At 41.4% G+C, this 19,661-nt stretch overlaps 2 protein-coding genes across 6 annotated transcripts in view; one reads left to right on the forward strand and one right to left on the reverse strand.

The window, feature by feature from the left end:
- Positions 1 to 6,685, reverse strand: part of LOC116964498 — a 26,075-nt gene extending 19,390 nt beyond the window's left edge. Inside the window, exons 1-5 of one of the 3 annotated variants that reach the window (XM_042798088.1) lie at positions 6,596 to 6,685; positions 4,769 to 4,846; positions 3,797 to 3,865; positions 2,583 to 2,613; positions 410 to 469 (exon numbers count right to left, since the gene is read on the reverse strand). In XM_042798088.1, the coding sequence (XP_042654022.1) occupies positions 410 to 469; positions 2,583 to 2,613; positions 3,797 to 3,865; positions 4,769 to 4,819 (211 nt within the window). In that variant the 5' untranslated portion in view covers positions 4,820 to 4,846; positions 6,596 to 6,685. Of the gene's footprint in view, positions 1 to 409; positions 470 to 1,876; positions 2,050 to 2,582; positions 2,614 to 3,796; positions 3,866 to 4,768; positions 4,847 to 5,811; positions 6,287 to 6,595 lie in introns of those variants that run through there. The other 2 variants (XM_033004319.2, XM_033004321.2) reach the window with 2 other exon arrangements.
- MSANTD3 (Myb/SANT DNA binding domain containing 3) lies at positions 6,629 to 17,952 on the forward strand. 3 transcript variants are annotated; one of them, XM_033004325.2, is made up of 4 exons: positions 6,629 to 6,735; positions 12,183 to 12,486; positions 12,580 to 12,628; positions 13,993 to 17,952. In XM_033004325.2, the coding sequence occupies exons 2-4, from the start codon at positions 12,214 to 12,216 to the stop codon at positions 14,400 to 14,402; spliced, it is 732 nt and encodes a 243-aa protein (XP_032860216.1). In that variant the 5' UTR covers positions 6,629 to 6,735; positions 12,183 to 12,213; the 3' UTR covers positions 14,403 to 17,952. The 3 variants fall into 3 exon arrangements, with proteins under 3 accessions (XP_032860216.1, XP_032860213.1, XP_032860214.1); XM_033004322.2 differs by having other exon boundaries at positions 12,183 to 12,628; XM_033004323.2 differs by lacking the exon at positions 6,629 to 6,735 and adding an exon at positions 7,006 to 7,112 and having other exon boundaries at positions 12,183 to 12,628.
- Positions 17,953 to 19,661: the final 1,709 nt, after the last annotated feature.

Genomic DNA, 19,661 nt, shown 5'->3' on the forward strand with positions numbered 1-19,661 from the left:
AGGTGCTAGAGCAGAGACTCCTCTGCAGCCCACGGTGAGAGGGCAGGCTTTGCCCCTGCAGCCCATAGAGGTCAACAGTGGAGCAGGTGGCTGCACCTGAAGACAGCCAGGACTCCGAGAGAAGCCCCTGCTGGGCCAGTTCATCACCTTCTTTTTCCTTCCCCTAACAAGTCTGGCTTTTGCCCATGACCATAACAAGTGAGTCATCCCTCCCTGTTCTTGTCTCAACTCCTGAGCCTTTTGCTTTATTTTCTCCTTCCCATTCCTGAGGGGAAGGAGTGATCGAGTGGCTGCATGGTGCTCAGTTGCCCTCTGGGCTCAAACCACAACATCACTTGTAACACTATACCTCAAAGCATTTTATTTCTTCCACGTTCTTTGTGGGGTTTTTTGCATTAACCAATCTTACCATAATGGGGAAGTTTTGCAGGTGTTTTCACTTGCTCCCCCGAGCCACTTGCTGTTTTAACTAAATAAAAAACAAACCAGAAGTGGAAATAAAATTGTAAGTACAGAAACCAATTTGGTATGAGAATAGATTATTTTTTTTTTAAGAAAACTGAGCTTTTGTTGACATGAGAAAAATAAGCTATGTTTAGTTTTGAATGTCCTATAAGGTTTTTTGGCAAAAAAAGGAGAGAAAATATTTACACCGAACTGACAAAGTTATTTAAAGTCAGGCAGTTAAATGTAGCAGGCAGAGAGGAAGACCAATCAAGCCACTAGGTAGCACACAACATGGGTTCAAACACACATCACAAAATTATTAAACAGTGGCTTAAATTGTAGGTAATTATAGCTATAATTTAGTTTATATAGAAGACAACCTGCAACAAGGGAAAAGCCTGATTGATTCATTACAGTGCAAATATCTTTTATTCTATAATGAACAAAGCTTCATTTCATAAATTTCAGGACTATGTTAACCCAATACATCACAGCAATTCAGTTTAAATCCACTGAACATGAGGTACTTAAACTGCTGGCCCACATGCTGCCTGCCAGGGCCCTTGACACAGCCCATAACTCTGCTGTCTTTTTCAAAAGGTCTGCAGTTAGCCCCTCCCAAATCAAGTTTCTTTTCTATTCACTCATGGCACCTAATACGGCTGGAGCTGCAGAACCTTAAGAAAGGTAAGGCAGAGATGACCACATAACATGATCTGCCATGGAGGAACCTGGAGAGAAAGACATCTGTACAAGCTGAGATTCTGTGTGTTTGGGAGTGAAATGCCAAGCATGCAAAGGAAGCAAGTTGATATTCCTTGAATAAGAACTTAATGTGAAGAAATTCAGAAAGCTCAGCATTTTACTACATGGACTAAAACAATCACTAGTGGTGACTGAAACACCACAGCTAAAGACAAATTTGATTTTTTTTCATTTAAGTGCCCCTCAACCCCATTACTCTCCTGTTGCAAGTAATCTCTTACTAAAAAATCAGATATTGATAACAAATTGAGCACAAGGCTTACAATAAACCCTGAATAGAAAGCGAGAGTCAGAAGGCTTCAGCCTATACTACTGCATCAGAAAGAGTCACATATGCTTTGATTACAGATAATCTTCATGAACTCTTATTAAGTATTTAAGTTACAAACTCTATTGTGTTGACAACTGATGAAGCTGCCAGCTCATTCCTGCAAATTAGATGTTGCTTAATACCGGCTGCATTATCACAAACCTTCTGAAATGATCTTAAGGGGAAGATCAGAAGAGTAAAAGAAAAGAAGCAAAGTGTTATGAAGATAAACCTACAAAGACTCTAATAACACGAATCATATTCTGGTCACTAGAATTCAAGATTTTTAGTGGCCAACTAATCCTTTTTAAAAAAAAAAAAAAAGAAATAAAAGAGGACATTATGGCAATTCACCTCTAAACATTTCAGGGTATCCATTTCAGTAGCATCCAGCTGCTAAGTACTTAATCACTTAAATTTCCTTTACAGTCCATACAAATATTCCCAGATTAGGTAGATGTAATGACTATATATAACTTAGGCCACAACTTTCAAACCAAATTCTAGTAGTAGTGTACTGTAGAAACCTGAAAATACATCATGGTGCATCATGAAACAGAAGTAGGAAAACAATTATGAACATAGTTAGACCTTCTGGAATTAGACCAGATCATAAAGACTTGTGGAAGGTTTAATGATATATTAAGTTTATTAAAAGTACCTTGATTCAGCTAATTAAGATATTTCTAATAACCTTTTTTTATAAAACCAATATGAAGTACATACAGAAAAAAGCATTCCTACATGCTTTAAGGAGCATGGTTTTTTAAAATCTATTTTAAATCTTGAAGGTCTTTAAGGTCTTGAATTCTTCAAGGTTTCTCAAAACTTAATTGTAGGTGATTTTTAGGATTGTAGCTAGTGCTTTTTAATAAACTTGGCATACCTGTTGCTCATATTATGGATTGATTTCTGTAGGGTTAGATACTTATGTCATTAAAGAACACAAAAAAGGTCTTGAGAAAGTCTTTTTCTTGTGTGTTTCATAAACACCTATACTGGGGTGAAGAGAAAAGTGAAGGTGTAGAACAGAGTAGGAGGTCAAAAATCTTGCACTTACCAATGCCATGGGCTTTCAGTGCTTCTTCAACCTGAGTTATCAAGTCATCAACCAACAAGGAAGAAAGACAGACACTTAAGATTCAAATAATAACAACATAAAGATTTCATTACTTATAAAATAAATTAGATTAACACCAACATCACAGATTACCTCAGGTGAATAGATAATTACATGAAACTTGAAAGAGACATACATCTTTTTTCTTAGATTGCCTTGAGGCGCGGAATCATGACTTTACAACCAGCAAGGTTATAAAGTAGGAATGTTTATTCAGCACTGGGCACATGGGAGAAGACTCCACCACAAGCATGTGTCACCTGGGGCCAAAAGGGGCTCCCTTTTATTGTATAAAAGGTTACATATTCATCTACTCTAATACCCATGCATCACTACTCTGAGGACAGGGAGGGAATATTACAATTAGTTCTGAGAAACCATTAACATATCCCCCCACCCCAAATTCCTCCCGTCGCGCTTGCGCTTGTGCAGTGCTTCCTGGTGGTCGTGGGCAGAGGTCTTCAGATGAAGGCTCGCTCGTAGTCTTCTTCACTGTGTTCACTAGCTGACCCTTACTTCTGTGCAAATTCAGTCCAGTAGTCCGTACACCTTGTCTTTCAAGTCTGTGCTAATTTGCAGCTCCTTTTTCTTTATGGCTCAGTGGTTCTAGTTCTTCTCTTATCTCAAGGACATGAGATACCAGAGATGGCCCATCCTGTCTTCCTTCCATTCAATCACAGGGGAGTTAAGGTCCTTTGATATGGACCATCAATGGCCCATCCTTCCATTGCAAAGGAGTTACCATCCTTTGATGGAGGCCATCTGGCGAGCATCCCAAGAAGGGCGGGCTACCAGGTTAGTGTGAGCATCCCCTGAAGGGGAGGGGCTATCAGGTTAGTGTTTCCTCAGATCAGTCTATGATTTAAATAATTCCATTTTGCATTTATTAACAGCCACCTATTCTCATGTACTGTCTTTACTAATCCAGAATATTAGACAAAGCTGTAATGTTGTAACAACATTTTCTGATAGGATTAGCGTACAAAACTCAGTTCTACTTCATCGCAGTAAACAAAATAGTAAAGCAACAAATCTTGCTAAATATCTTAAGTTGCACGTTTTAAAACTACATCAAAAATAATTTCAAACTCATATGCTATTGCTAAATAAATCTGTAAAATCTGACAAAAGGTGCATTCAAAAACTGATCTTACCGTCTTGTGTTTGAATCCAAGGAAGTGAGTCTGCAAGTTTAATGCGGAAGCACACCAGATTTTGCAAATCTAGGTTAAAGAGAAGTATTTCTAGCACTGCACACAAACCAACAGAAAATAATATCACTGATATCAAAACAAAACAAATCAGCTATCAAATATCAGTATAGGTTAAGTTCTACAAAAGTACTATTCCTCCAGAGACAAACTAAAGTAGCTTCTAGAACTTTTCTTTATGAGGCTCCAAAACCACCAAAATACAATGAAATGAAAAGGAATCTCCACCTCACACAAAAATTTCAGATGTCTCCAGAACCCTGCAGCTATCTCATAGCATATTTTTGTGTAGATAACTGAAGACTGATCCAAGATCTTCCTCATATACTATTAACCAAGTCTGAACCAGAGGCACAGCATAACTGTAACAAGCCAGTACACTTGTCAAAGATGAGCCAGTTCTCCTCAGTGCTGCATCCAGACTAACACACTGACCAGTTTGGGGCCTGCCTCACTCGCACGCATATGAAGTTTTCCAATCACAGCTGGTTTATGCCTGGGCCAGTTCAAAACAGGAGGAGATTAGGTTTAAATTAATGTGAATAAACAAAGGCAGTACAAATATTTTTTTCCTCCTCTAAAATGCAAAGATGCTTAAAAACAACAGCAATAAAACTGAGAACCAGATAAATCAGGATTTTTTTTTTCCCGAACAGGAGCTGAAGTTTAATCTTCTACTTTAAAAGAATACCTTTATTTAGAAACATAATATTATTAAAATTCTTCATCTTAGTAAGTTGGTTCCTGACACACATCCAAGTCAAGCATGACAAAGACAGCAAAATAAGTTCAAGTCCAGTGCTATTTATGAGGTTTGCTCAATAGAAAATAAATAAACTCACACTATGTTTAGTCCAACTTTGTTCTACCTAAATTATTTTGTATTAGTCACAATATTCAGTAAGGAACACTTACATTGCAGTAGAAAGGATTTACTTGTTTCTTTATCTCAGCTTCAGGATCCATATTTGGTCTTTAGATGGTAAGGAAACTCTAAGAAAATTGAAAAAAGATTGTAAACTATTGTTTTAGCTTCACAAAGTCATTCCTATTTTTGTTCCACCTACTTAAGGGTCATACCTATTCCAATTTTAATTTGTGCCTCACGTTCAGTTACATTGAACCTTTACATCTCCAGGCTAACGACTATATTTTTAACTTGAGAGCAATAGTAGAGCGTGGAAAGAAACAATTCTTCTCCAAGAGCTTCCCTCAGGAAGCACAAAGCCAGGAAACAAAACTAATCCCAACTATTTCAAGCTTCCCCTTTCTTTCCTGGACTGAAACGCGCGCTTGGGCTGGGACAGATGACACGCAGCAACAGCAGACAGGCGTGCAGAGCCCAAAGCACGCCTTTGTAACAACACGGCGGGGTTTTGTGAGGAAAAGCAGGCTCCCACGCGGGGTTTTGTGAGGAAAAGCAGGCTCCCACTCGGGGTATTGTGAGGAAAAGCAGGCTCCCACTCGGGGTTTTGTGAGGAAAAGCAGGCTCCCACGCGGGGTTTTGTGAGGAAAAGCAGGCTCCCACGCGGGGTTTTGTGAGGAAAAGCAGGCTCCCACTCGGGGTATTGTGAGGAAAAGCAGGCTCCCACTCGGGGTTTTGTGAGGAAAAGCAGGATCCCACTCGGGGTTTTGTGAGGAAAAGCAGGCTCCCACGCGGGGTTTTGTGAGGAAAAGCAGGCTCCCACTCGGGGTTTTGTGAGGAAAAGCAGGCTCCCACTCGGGGTTTTGTGAGGAAAAGCAGGCTCGGCTCCCACTCCGGACCGCGACCGGCGGCGGGGCAGAGCGAAGCTGCAAACCCCACACGCGCAGAGGCGCCGAGCAAGCGAGCCGGTCCCCGCGGAGCTGAGCCAGCACGACGCGGGGAAGGGGCCTTGCCGACACCTCCAGCTCTGCCGGGGCGGGGGACGGACACCTGCTCCAGCGGGGAGCCGGGCACACCGCCGGGCCCAACTTACCTCAGCCCAGGCGCGGGCAGCGCCCGGAGAAGCCGAGGTAGCCGGCACCCGGCGGCCCCTTCCCAGCGGCCCCGCTTGCGGGGTGACTCTCGTCCGAGCGAACCGCCGCCGCGGCTCCCCGCTCCTCCTCAGGCGGCCGCGGCGGGGAGGGGGAGGGAGGGGAAGGGAGGGAGAGCCGGCGCGCGCGCCTCCCGCCAGCCTCGCGCGCGCCCCGCCGTTACGCTCTCAACCGCCACCGCCGCCGCCAGCGGGGCCCGGGGCGCCCCGGAGCGGGCAGGAACCGCGTCACGCCAGGCGTGGAAGGGGCGCGGGAACCCGGCCGGCCCGGGAGAAAAGGGACGGGACGGGACGGGAGGGCAGCGAGGGCCAGGAGCTCCGCGCCAGCGGGCGCGGACGGGGCGCGGCGGAGGGACGGCGCGGCACTCCCGGCCCGCCGCCTCACCGCCAGGCGCCGCTGGGGGCGCTGGTGCGCGCGTCGCGCCGCGCCGCGTCGCTTCGCCGGGCGCTGTCGGAGGTAAAGCCCGAGCTGGCGTTGTACCGCCGCTGCACCGGGACGGACGGACGGGGCTAGGGACGCCCTCACACAACTCCGCTCCGCTCCGCACCGAGGAGGCGGGACGCGGGGTGCCGCGCTAGCGACGAGCGGGCCCGGGAGCTCCGCCCGCCGGCCCGCGTCAGGTGCAGACGGGGCCGCCCGTCCCCTCTCCGGGCGGCCGGTGGGGTGTTGGCGCGTCGCTCCCCACAACACCCGCACCCCCCCCCCCCCCCCGCAGCGCCGCCACACCTGAAGGCTCGGGGTCCCCCGGGACGGTTCTTCTCCCGCGGGAGAGGCCGGTGCGGCGCCGCCCGCGGCCCGGAGAGGCGGAAATCCAGCGCGGGGTTTGAGGGGAGCTGAAGGAGTGCCGGCGACCTGCCGGCGAGGAGGTGAGGGAGGCAGGCCCGGCCGCCCGGCGCGGGGGGGGAGCAGCAGAGGGGAGGGAAGGGGAGCCCAGCCCCAGCCCCAGCCCCAGCCCAGCCGAGCTGGCGGCGGCTTTCGGCGGCGCTTTGTTACGAGGAGGGAGAAACCGGGCGGCTGCAGGGCGGGGTGGCAGCGTGACCGACCGGTTGCCGTTCCTCCTGCCGCGGCAGATGTCCCTGGACCCGCGCCTCAGCCGCAGCCTGCATGCCCGCCCTGGGTGGAGCGGGCTTCTTTGTCGAGCCGGGACCTGCTCTCCTTTCTCGCTCAAGCAGAAGAGGAGCTAGCGAGGAAATAGAAACAAGCTCGAGTTAATGTCTGGGAAGTTCGGGTGCAGGAGAGTCTGGTAGGATTACTGTTTATGCCTGGTTTTGATGGGATTTCAGACAATCGTTCGAAAAAAAAAAAAAAACAACCTGCGTCCATTACCTTTTTTTTGCACAAACTGCTTTGGATGTCCTCCATAGGTTGCGGGTTGACCCGCTTAAAATATATCTATGGGGTTGTATATATAATGCAATATTATATATTTTTTAAAAATACATTTTTGTGTATGTGTATATAAAATTTGGCAGGAGAAATTTAAGCAAAGCACTGTGATTTTTTTACTAATATATTATTTTGTTAATTTGCTGGATGATCCCTGACAACTAATAATTTGTATTAAAACAGAGGGGAGGAAGCACCCAAAGAGGGGTTGGGGTTTTTTTTATATATGATTATACGTAACACAATTTCCATATCGATCTCATTCATTTTTGTAATAGGCACCTAATTACCTAGTGATTTCAGGTCTCAAGGTAGACAGGGTCAGGCCTGGAACGCTCTGATGGAAGCTCTGTGAGGAAAATCTAACATGTGAGGAAGAAGGACGCTTTACTTCTGGCTCTGTCATTCGAATTAAATATAAACCTGTTGTTTTGACTAGTTTGGGTCATTGCATTTCCGTGCATTTCTTTCATCCTCAAAGACTGGATGAAAAGGACAGAATTATGATTGATTTCCAATTATGTTAATTACTGACTGCTTAAAGCTGAAGTTGGATAAATAAATTTTCTTTTCTGTCAATCCCTAACTATTTCTGGTATTGGTATTGGTAAAGGAATTCCATTTTCACACCATAAATGACCGCTGTTCGGTAGCAAACTATTTTCTTTGGGTTTCGTTAGTGTAACCTTAACACCGGGGTTAAGTCTTCTGCCATATTTTTCTATTTGTTTTTCTTATGCCTAAAAAAAATATTCCAAGGATGGAAAATGATCACATGCCAACTTGAAGTGATTTTTTTTTTTTTTAATTATTTTTATTTTTTTAATGGGCTGCTTTGAAAGTGCTTGGAGTTTGGGTGTAAGTCTAGGCGTGTGCAAGCAAAATAATACACATATGTTCATGAACATACATGCACTTTTTCACCTGTGTAATTTTTTTCAAGATATTCTTCCAGCAGATCACAGCCTATCCCTTATAGTCTTTAAAAGAAGAATGCCACATGAGGTTTCGAAGTAAAATGAGGACCTGAGATATATTTTTGTTATTTTAAAACAATAAAGGTTTGTGTGAGAGGACACGTAATTCAGACACTGATTTGCTTTAAGGCATGCTGTGAATTGAGCCATATCAGGAGAAGATAATTAAGATAAAGTATTTCCTTACAGCACATGTCTTAGAGTCTGGGCACCTGTAAGAGTGGGAGAAGCCTTTCATTCTTTGTTTCTTACAATTTACTGTGCAACTGTCCTCATGTGCCTACACATTCCCAAATCAATCCTGTTTACTGTATGTTCCATATGCAGTAAACTACTTCAATTTCAGCACAGATTCCTACATGCTAAATTATATCCTGGGCATATACCCTGGAAGAATCTTTTAGCCTTGAAATGGAAATTGTTTGGGCTTATGAGAGTCCTTTCTCATATTGCGTAGAAGAGCCAGTGGGCTGGCAGAAGGTGATTGATATGTGTAAAGAAAAAGAGATGTATATCAATATATGGTGGTTTGCTGCAACTTCTCGGTATTCTAAGTTCTCTGACATCCCAGAGTGCTTTCTATTCACCGAAAATGAGCTTTAATATATTGAAGGAAGCAAGCTAGGAATGTGAGAGCCTGAAAAGAATCTTCAAGAACTGTTTTATTCTGTGTAGTGAATGCATTAAACTGCTTTCGCTGTTTCTTGAATTCTTTTATGCATCCTGGATCATAATCCTGACTTTTTCAGGGAAAAGGCACAAGTATAATCTCTATGTGTAGGAAAAAATAGTTTGTGTATGGGGGAAAGGAAGACTAATACATTATATTCTTCTCAGAGTAGGACCTACATTTCCATTCTTAAACGTACAGTATTTGAGCTTATGACTGGTGATCTCGGATGACACCACAGCAAAAATAATAATAATAAATGATAGTGTGGTACGAAAGTGATACTTAAGGGTTTGCTGCAGCTCCATCCATGAAAGATGAGCTTTCAATCTAGTGCCTAGGTTGTTAATATATATGATATGATATGATATCATATTTGGCAATATTTTAAATATTTACTGATATCAGTTGATCTCTGCCAGTAGAGATATAGTTAAATATGTAGTTAAATATTTAGCACCTGGAATCGAGAAGTCCCGGTATCATTGTTTAACTTTTTGAACTTAGTCTCCAAAGTTCTTGAAAATCTATTGTTTTTCTCATTAGAGGGATTTTCTACACACAAGCATGTCATGATTTTTGCTCTGAGATTCTCACACCTTTTCAATGCTAGAAATAGGATTTACATGCATCAGCAGAAGACAGAATCAGCCATTTCTGATCACACAGTCTCTGATCCTGTTTTTTCAGGGTCACAAGCTACTGGATTTTTTGACTTACTGGTGGGACTGCTTTTTATCCTGTTCCTGGGTGAAACTGAGGCTAAAACAGGCTGAAGCATCAATATTTAGTCCCAAGAATTTTGCTTCAGCATCTGTTCAAAACAGCTTAATGGTTTGGAATGGTACCACAAGTACCATAAAGTAAAATAGATTAGTAGATAGAGTCCATTTCATTATAGGTATATTTTAATTTACACATTTTGAGAGCTATTTCATGGAGCAAAGTTGCCAGTTTTCAGTATCACTTTGTTAGGATGTCCGTTTCCTGACTTTTTGCTTATACTTTTAATTTATTTTTTATTTAAGGAACTTCTGAAGCAGATATTCTCTTCTGTCTAGTAGACCTAGACCTTATAATGATTCATATGCGATACTTTCAAGTTTGTTTACATACACTTAGTTTGTTCTTGGGGGTTCTAGGTGTTTAAGAATTCCTGTCACCAACACGTGAGGTGACCGAGTTTTCACAGAGAGTTAATAAATAACTTGATACAGAGTGACAGCGGAAATTCTGGATTAGGGAACTGTCTTCCTCACAGTCAGCCACCCAGCTCTCTTCCTTCTTCCACCTTTTCCTTTCTTGCAAAATAAAGAAGCTGTTCTGTGGGCAGTAGAATTAAAGTCTGGTTTCCAGTGGGTCTTTCCCTTTGTCCCCTAAGTCCTGTCTGCTGTAAAAACTCCAGCTCGCCCGTATCCTCATGCCACCAGCATTTGGTGAGAGAGCAGAACTGTGACTAGCCAGGAATCACATAGGTGCCGGCTGTCCAGCCAGTACACACACGGTGATTACCCAGTTGAGTGGTGACAGAAAGTACAAACTGAGCGTTGCCTCTTTTTTTTTTTTAGTAGGGATGCAACTTACCTACTGCTGCTGACTTAACATACTTAACTTAAACTCAGACTATTACTTATTTCTATTCACTTTGTTTCAGTTTTGCTATTCTAGGCTTTGTTCTACTGCCTCCTCTACTCAACTCCTTTGTTTTGCTGGATTTTGTCATTTCTCATGGGCTGCTTCAGAAAGCTCCCGTTCTTGTCAGAGTTGGGTTCTCATTTTGACATTAGCTTGTCTGTTAGCTTTCTTTGTAAATATAAGCATTTACCTTCACTGAAAGAGGTGAGAATAACTCTTAAGTATTAAGACATTTGGAGGATTTACAAGGATGACACGAAGAGCATGCTAGTGCAATGGAGTTAAGGAAAAAAATGTTGAAAAGAGGAAATCTAATAGTGCTATCTATTGCATCTTCAAGTAATGTTGAGGTAAGTAGTGGAAACAATGAGCAAAACACTGGAAAAATAATTCTGGGAGAGTCCTACACTGTTAGGAATATGAACCGATTGTCTTATTATGTATGTTCCATTCCTGAGTTTTATGATTAAAACCAGAAGAAATGTGAGCCAGGACAGCATTGGTCCCCCTTTCTCGACTTAAATATCCAGAAGTTTCTGCCCAAAATGTAAAACTGGGGCTACACAGGTGTAGTGAGGGGGAATGGGGAAAGAAGTATGGAAAGATAAATGAAAAAGCTACATCTTGCAGCACAGTCATGTGTTAATAATTCAAGGAAACACTACTTCATTCATATTTTTTAGGGCCAAGAATTCCCTCGTATCAGCTACCCTTTTCCTATTGACTATGTAAGATCTAGGCTTGAGAAGAGAGGCGGTCATTAACGTGGTGTAAGTATATAGCAGTGGCCATACTGAGTAAGGCCGAAACTCTTTTTAGCCTGGTCACTGGCTCCTGAGAGTGACAAGCAGTGCAAGCTGTAAGGAAGAGTGCTACACATGCAGAGTCAGTAGCAAAGGGCGAAGGACCTGTACCTTCAGAGCCGTTAGTCTCCATAATTAATTAATGTCTTCTTGCAACCCTTTCCTCTCCTCAGTATTGTAATATTGGTCAGGATCCTGCTGCCTATTGGATGTCAGTCAAGGAGGGCCGAGCATGGGGGACAATCAAACCAACAGCAGTCTTTAAAAAGATAACTTCTTACTATCATTTCTCATACAACTTTCAAATACTGTAGAAAGAGCAGAGAAATGAGTTCTGTTCAGTCAGCAAGGGCAGACCTTTTGTGTGCCAAAGGAAACCCAAACCTGCTGGAGGTGGCTTTAGACTTAAACCTGAAGCTATCAAGGGCTGGATTTCATAATTCGTTCTACAGTTCAGGGCTTTGAAAACTCTGGGTGTAACAAAGTGCAATAGATAGGAAAACAAGTTATTAGAAGCAAGTTACTAAGTAAATTGAATACTGATATACTGTAGCAAGACCAATTGTAACAAAGTCAAGAAGCTCCTCCTCATTATGGTATACTTCTGTAACTGTGTAGCCACTAAAGTGGCAATAGAAAACAGCATATAATTATATGATATCTTACCGGAATGTTTCATTATGAGCTCTAGAACTACTCACAAACTGTTCTAGAAAATTGTGTTAGAATCAGAAGCTATGCTTAGGAGTTATTTGCTGAAACAGTTTCCTGATGCTGTAATCAGTTCTAATTTGTGTTTGTTTTTGTTTTGTTTTGTTTTTCTTTCAACATTGTTTTCATAGGATTCTTGGCATCTTGGAGAAACAGTAGAAAATGCAAAACGAAATAATAAAGCCTGCTAAATACTTCTCAGAAGTGGAGAAGAGTGTGCTTCTTGCATTAGTTGAAAAATACAAATACGTACTTGAATGTAAAAAAAGTGATGCAAGAACTATTGCTCTGAAGCAACGTACCTGGCAAGCACTAGCTCATGAATACAATTCCCAGCCCAGTGTATCGCTGCGAGACTTCAAACAGTTAAAGAAATGCTGGGAAAATATCAAGGCACGGACAAAAAAGATAATGGCACATGAAAGGCGGGAGAAGGTAAAAAGAAGTATTAGTCCACTTATAAATACTCACATCATAGGGAAAGAGAAGATTGCCAGCATAATGCCTGAGCAAATGTACTTTTTGCAGAGCCCACCAGAAGAAGATTCTGAATATCAGCCTGATGCTTCTAGCCAAGGTATAAATGTTACTGTAATGATGCAAGTAGTATTGTTTTGTATGTGATTTTGCTAGTGATTCTCTTTCAGTAGTCTAAATCACTCCATTTACCTGTGGACTGCTGGTTATAGAAAAGTAATTTCAGAACTATGATATTACAAGATTCCATGTATTTCCCTAGGCTCCCAGGAGCTAAACTGAGGTTTTACTCATTTTTTTTTCATCAGTTTTTTGACATATCTGCTACTTTGTGGCAAGCATCACAGTGGCTATGATTCTGGCTTTCCAGAGAACAGTCCCAAAGATATTTTGATCCTTTATAAAGTACTATTTTGCTGGGAAAAAGGTTGTCTGAGCATTTAAAAACAAAACAACAACAACAACAACAAAAAATAACAAAAGCAGCCACCAGCAGCAAATTGATACACAATTGCCTGCTGCAAGAGCAGACCAGGAAAGACCCTGTAGGTCTTTCCTCCTTTGTTTTTAAGGACTAAAAGAATACACAGAGCTGTATTTCACACTGCAGTCCACACTGGAGAATGGCCTTTCTGAAAAAGTTCAGCACTACATTCTTCTTTGTTTGGCAAGCATACACAGAAGGAATAATCCAAAACCAGAAGGGAGGGTGGCTACAGCAATTTCTTGCAAATTTTATTGTGTCAGGATTGCACATAGAAGACTGTACTTGCTCAAAAGACAACAGAAACTACATTGTTAGATAACACTCTTACAATGTCTCTTTCATAATTGTATTTACCGTAAGTAGCCTTCAGGATTTGTAAAGGAATGTATTTTGAGAGCCTTATTTGCAGTGGTAACTGTTTTATTCCATGAGTAGTTTATTTTATTTCAGAAGAATTGCTAGAACTTTCTCAAAGTCAGAATAATGTAATTTTTTCCTAAAAATATACATCACTTCATTTAGGACATGTACAGTAGTGATAAGGAAGCAATAAGTAGTATTTTTCCTAGTATTCCCTAAGTCTCTTGGTGTTCATGTTGATACAGCTCTTCACCTGACACATCTTTCATAAAAATATTGCTATTCACATACGGATTTGGCTTAAATAGCTGCATTAAGGTTCAGCTCCAGGCTCAGCCACCTAAATTTAGATGTCCACTTATAAATGTCTACATTCACTTTAGTGTCTGAGCTCCCATTAATAGCCATGGAGGTCTATCAACGGAGCCCAAAGTGGCTCCCTTCAGACCATTATCTCCTTAGTATTCTGTAACAGAACGGCATTATGTAGTGGCTCCTGTACTATGGTACAGAAGCACAAGGTTTAGATGCATACACCAATAACTATATTATCACAAGTTCACGTTTCTTGAGGGAGAAGGGAATACTATAATACTTTTCCCTCTTATGTTTTGCAGAGTCATTTGTTGTCTCAAATAGAGAACTTTGTGATGAAGAGAAAGAGCTGGTACATTTCTCAGTATGTGAAGGTACTTCCCAACCTGAGCCTTCGTGTTCTGATGTCAGAATAGCAGCAGATAAGAACTACAGAAGTAAAGCATCTCAGGAAAGCGCTCTGAAAAAGATGCATGAGGAAGAACATCATCAGCAAATGTCAATTTTGCAACTGCAGTTAATCCAAATGAATGAAGTTCACGTGGCAAAAATACAGCAGATAGAAAGAGAGTGTGAGATGGCCGAAGAAGAACACAGGATAAAAATGGAAGTGCTAAATAAAAAGAAAATGTATTGGGAGAGAAAACTGCAAACCATCACAAAAGAATGGCCTGTCTCATCCTTTAACAGACCCTTTCCTAATTCACCTTAGAACATAAAGGGGCAAGGAGTCAGTCTGATTGAGCACATTTATGAGTAACGTGCACTGGAAAGTGGGCTTTTTGATGTGAATGTACAGTGACAGGATAGGTGCCTGGCTTACAGTGAGCACACTTTGACTCTTAATGTTTAGGGTAACAGTGGTAGAGTCCACCAAGGGGAAAACTGTATTGTTCATTTGTACGTAGTTCTAATTTGTTTAATTCTCAGACATGCACATTGTTCTAAAATGTGAACATATTTTCGCCTCTCAGAATACCTTGACGTCCTTTGGAAATGTAAGGTGCTCTGGGTATTCTTACATTGGGTGTTCTTAAGAAGACTTTACAGCTTTAAACATCAGGCTATAGTGTTTATTTTGATTTCTATCTCCTCCCATCTACCATTTCCCAAATGAAGGCAAGGGTTGGAGTTGCTCTCTGCTATTGAGACAAAAGGTGATTGGCAAGTATTGGTTGGATTGCTATGCTGGGGTTTAAGAAAAAAACCTTGTCTCTAGTTAATATAGTTCATAACTTATTCTTCATAGAAGATGTGATAATGAAGGAAGTAGCAAAAGGACCACTGTAGTAACTAAGCCCTTTGCTTATGCAGAACAGTGATATCTTCCAACTGGATGGCTGATTGAGAGAATGGTTGTGGGCTGGCCCTGCAGTTGTTTGATCATTGACCCTTAAGAAGTTGGAAAGAAGGTGACTTCTTCCTCAAAAGTCATTGTGCTTGTCCTTTCTTTTCCAACCCATCTTGTATTCAAGTAGAATATTGAAATACGAGGGTTACATGCTGCTGCCAGCACTGTGTGCTGTTCACCTGGAGTCATTCTGAGGGGAAGAGCTTTTTAACAATTCATAAAGCTCTTAAAATGTAGCTAGCCAGCCAGTCCATTGGCAAAATCTCCCTTTATCTCCCTATGTAATGCTTGACAGCACAGCAGCTAGTTTGAGTATTTCAACCTTTCCCTAGCTAGAAGGAAAGACTGAGACTCGCTCTCTTTTCCTTCATAGAGGGTGGGAAGGAGCTCAAGGGAATCATTCCTGTACTGGAGCACTGTTCTGTTTTGTTCTGTCCTGTGTGTTATGGTGGTGTGTTTCTTGCATTTCCTGTCAGTGAGGAGTGATGGACATGATTTGTATGGAAGTGTTCCCATGAAGGTCCTCCCCACAGAGTTTGGGGGATCTGGAATAGTAGAGGGTACGAAAGCACAAATAAAGATAATCCTTCCCTAGGCAATCATTTAGTCTAGAGGAGCAAGGGTTAGGAAAACATGGAATACAGAACTCTGCAAAGATTCATAAGAATTTCCCATGTGTGAAAAGCTGTTTTACAGGAAGGTGTATAGCCGTCATCTGAAGCAGTGAGAAAAATGAACAAAAACATAAATTTTCATTGAAAAACCTGAGTATCCTGTTATTCCATAAAGTATTTTCAGATCATAATTTGTAAAGGCAAGTCCATACAGTGGGCAATATATTCAAATTAGAGTACGTTACAAAACATACATTCCCAGTCACGCTCCCGTCTCTTCCCTGGATGTTCCTTCTGGCAGAGTGAGTTTCTTCTGGTTTTGTTTTGGGTTTGGTTTTGGTTTGTTTTGGGTTTGGTTTTGTTTTTTTTTTTTATGTTTCTTTTTCTTGAACTGCTTTCCCTGCTGGTGATTCATCTTTGCAAACACTGCCATTATCAACCACAGTGCTCACTGTCATTAACGCTGTGGTACATGTGTTGCTCCCTTCCAACGTGCTAACACCAGCAATTGCAATGGGAGTGATTTTATTGCAACTTGTCTTGTATGACAGAGGAAAAAGAAATTTGCAGAGCTGCTGCAAGATGAAGAAAATAGGCCATGTATGAAATCTGAAGACAGATCTTTTTCACAGCAAGCTCAGTTTTCTCATAAATTGGCTGTATGAAGGAAGCACAGGACGTCCGAAGAAGGATAACATTATGGACACTTTTTTTTTCTGCTGAATGGAAACACTATTGGAAGGTATAATAACAGTAGAGGCAAAAGAAAGAAGTAAACAGGAGTGGGGACCCTTTTTGTTCTGAGGTTGCATTCTGTGGTCTGGAAGATGAGTCTGTTATTTGAGTGGTTATGACAATTGTTCTGGCACCGTCCAGAAAAAAGAATAGGAAAGACATTTCTCTTAACCAGTGATGGGATTCCTTCCACACTGCTTCTAATTGAAAGTAATTTGAAACTATGAAATTGAAACCATGTATGCTAAGGTGTCAAAAGGTGACAAATGGGGACAATTTCAGCACTGTGAAGAGAGTAAGAACAGAGAGACAATCGAGGTCTAGATAGCCCTGTGAGAAGGTATGAAATAGTCCAGGGAGAATCTCATGAATAAGAGTAGTTTTGACTCCTGAAAATTATACCATTGCTCATGAAATACTGTTTTATTTTTATATTTTAAAAATAATTTAAATTATGCATGCTTTCAGGTTGTACTAAGCAGGCAATGCCTTGCATTTTGCTAGACATTCTTATTCTGAGACCAAAAGTCACAGTTCTTAGGCTGAAAAATAGACCCTTTTAATTCAGTTTCTATTTAAAAGAAAGAAGATCACAGGAGAAAAATCAGAAAGAGCCAAGATGAAGATATGAAAGAAAGAATTATCAGTACATGCATAGCAGAAGAATATGAATGTCACACCTAACACAAATGATACAAGATGCTTTTGTGGTACAGGTAATAGATGGCTTACTGGTGATGCAGGCTTTTGCTTTCCCATCTGTCATTAACTGTTGGTTGCTGTAAGGTTGGGTGATAGACAAGCAAATGTAAAAATGTAAAAGATCAACACGATGAAGTAATTTGTCTCCTTGCCAGGCTTTGGCTTTTCCATCTAAAGGCTTTATAAAGAGATTGTTGTGGTTGAGTTTAAAGGACTCGAGAAATATAGGGTTTACCTTTTTTTTTTTTTTTTTTTTTTTTTTTTTTTTTTTTTACAATTATTTCCTCTGGAATTAGGATTTATCTTTTCTTTTGTTTGACTTTTCTTATATGTAATATAGCATTCTCAGACAACATGTCCATTTGTTCCTCTCCCTTTTTTCTAGTTTACATCATTCAAATACTTTCACATAATTGTGTTTTCCTGTTAACCATTTGTCCAAGCTATATAGGCATTTTCCCAAGGTTTTTCCATAGGTAAAATGCAGCAGTATTTGTTATACAGGTTGTTGGCAAGAATGAACTTAAAAGATACAATGGGCAGAATGAGCCCTGCTTAACTCCATCAGAAAAAATATATACCAGACATGTAGTGGCCGTTGTTTTCAGCTTCTATGTTATTATGAAGAGAAACTATACCCTTCTAGGCAAGGGGTGGTGTATTCCTTTATGCTCCCCAAAATGAGCCTGGCTCCAAGTGCTGTCTCTCCTTGGAGATCATCTAACTTGTTATCTGGTATAATCTTTCTTATTTGTTGATTTTGTCATGGTCTGAACCCAGCTGGCAGCCAAACACTATGCAGCTGCTCGCCCACCCACCCCTGCCTGGAGAGAGAATTGGAGGGGCAATGGGAGCCTTGTAGGTTGAGATAAAAACAGTTTAATAATTGAAATAGAATAAAACAATAATTATAACAGAAAATACAAACAGGTAATGCACAATGCAGTTGCTCAGCACCCACCGACTGATACCCAGCCCATTCCTGGCTAGCAATCCTGAAATACCAAAGTTCCACAATCGCAATCCTGGAAGCAAGAGAGAACCCCTCCTTCCTGGCCACCCCTCCTTTACATAGTGAGCATGACATTCCATCATATGGAGTATTTCATTGGCCAGTTTGGGTCTGGTGCTCTGGCCGTGCTCCCCCCAGCTTCTTATACACATGTGGATGGGCAGGACATGGCGAGTTGGAGAGTCCTTGATCTCCTAGCAGCAGCTGAAAACTTCAGTGTATTATCAGCATTCTTCTCATACCACATCCCATCCTGCATCCAAAACACAGCACTATTCTAGCTACTAAGAAGAAAAATTAACTATCCCAGCTGAAACCAGGACAGATTTTTTCCTCCTGTATTTCTTCCTCATGTCTGTGTTTCCCCTTGTTTTTTTAACCAGTAATACGAGCAGGGGGTTTCATCCAGAGCTATGTGGTTTGCTCTTTCCTTTCTCTTTCCCAGATTGCCTATACCACAACATTTGAGCATGAAATGGGTGCTCTTCAGTCATCATCTTCCCCTTCCACAGAAAGCATGGTTAGTTAGCCTTTACTACACAGCTGCCCATACATTCTGGATTCTGCGCACAGGCTAGAAAACAGGATTTTTGAAGAGAGGTTAGTATAGAGAAAGGTTTGTATAGAGAAGAGCACTTTCTCCATTACAGCTCCATGTAATTCTGAGAGGACAGTCTGTGACTATAAAGTCATTCATCGGGACCAGAGCTAATGCAGGGTGCTGAAGCTGTGTAAGTGGTACTGATTCGTCATAAATCCTTGGGGTTTTGCAGAGGTTAGGTCTGGGATTTCCTGAGAACAAAGTTCCCTCTTTCTAGGTAGTGGAAGAGTCTCAGTGGAAGATTTTCATAGATACTTCCTCAAATCGAGGCGCTTACCTTGACAAAGGAGTAACCCATCCTGCAAACTATTTTACTACTTCTTCCAACACCCAGGTTGCTCTACCACAGGAGCAAGGGATCTTGCTGCGTGCTACAAATCCTCTCTGTGATGCTCCTTCCTACACATAGAGATGTGTTTAGTCAGGGCTGAATTACATGTAAATCTTAAAATAACATTTAATTGCAATTTTTTCCAGGCAAGTCCCTCACAAGTAGTTCTGTGAGATCATATTTTGAGCTAGCTTGTTCAAAGCTATTTTTATGAGATTGTTGCATCTTAGTTGTTTTCACAAGATAATTGTCTGTCTTTCTGCATTATTTTTCTGTTTCTTCTCAAAGCAGCTGACTGTAAACTCACACATCATTTTCCTGAATTTTGTCTCTAGTTAGATATTCAAAAATGTTTCCATGCAAGTTAAGTACTAATGTGTAATAAAATTAATACATTTAGGCTAATAAAATAAGCCAAGTAACAAGATGATAGGATAATATGCAGTGATTTTTAATATATTTTAAAAAACATTACAGAGGACAGCTCTGTACATTTGATAAAAATAAAGAAAACAATTTGTGGCCATGTATAAGAATAGGATAATAATATATTCCTACAGTGAAAGCAAGCAGTGATCTCTGTTTCCAGTATCAGAGATTCACTTCTGTGCTGCTGGTTTACAAG

Source organism: Tyto alba, unplaced genomic scaffold (assembly GCF_018691265.1).
Source record: "Tyto alba isolate M040663 unplaced genomic scaffold, T.alba_DEE_v4.0 Super-Scaffold_27, whole genome shotgun sequence".
In the NCBI taxonomy this organism is placed as follows: domain Eukaryota; kingdom Metazoa; phylum Chordata; class Aves; order Strigiformes; family Tytonidae; genus Tyto; species Tyto alba.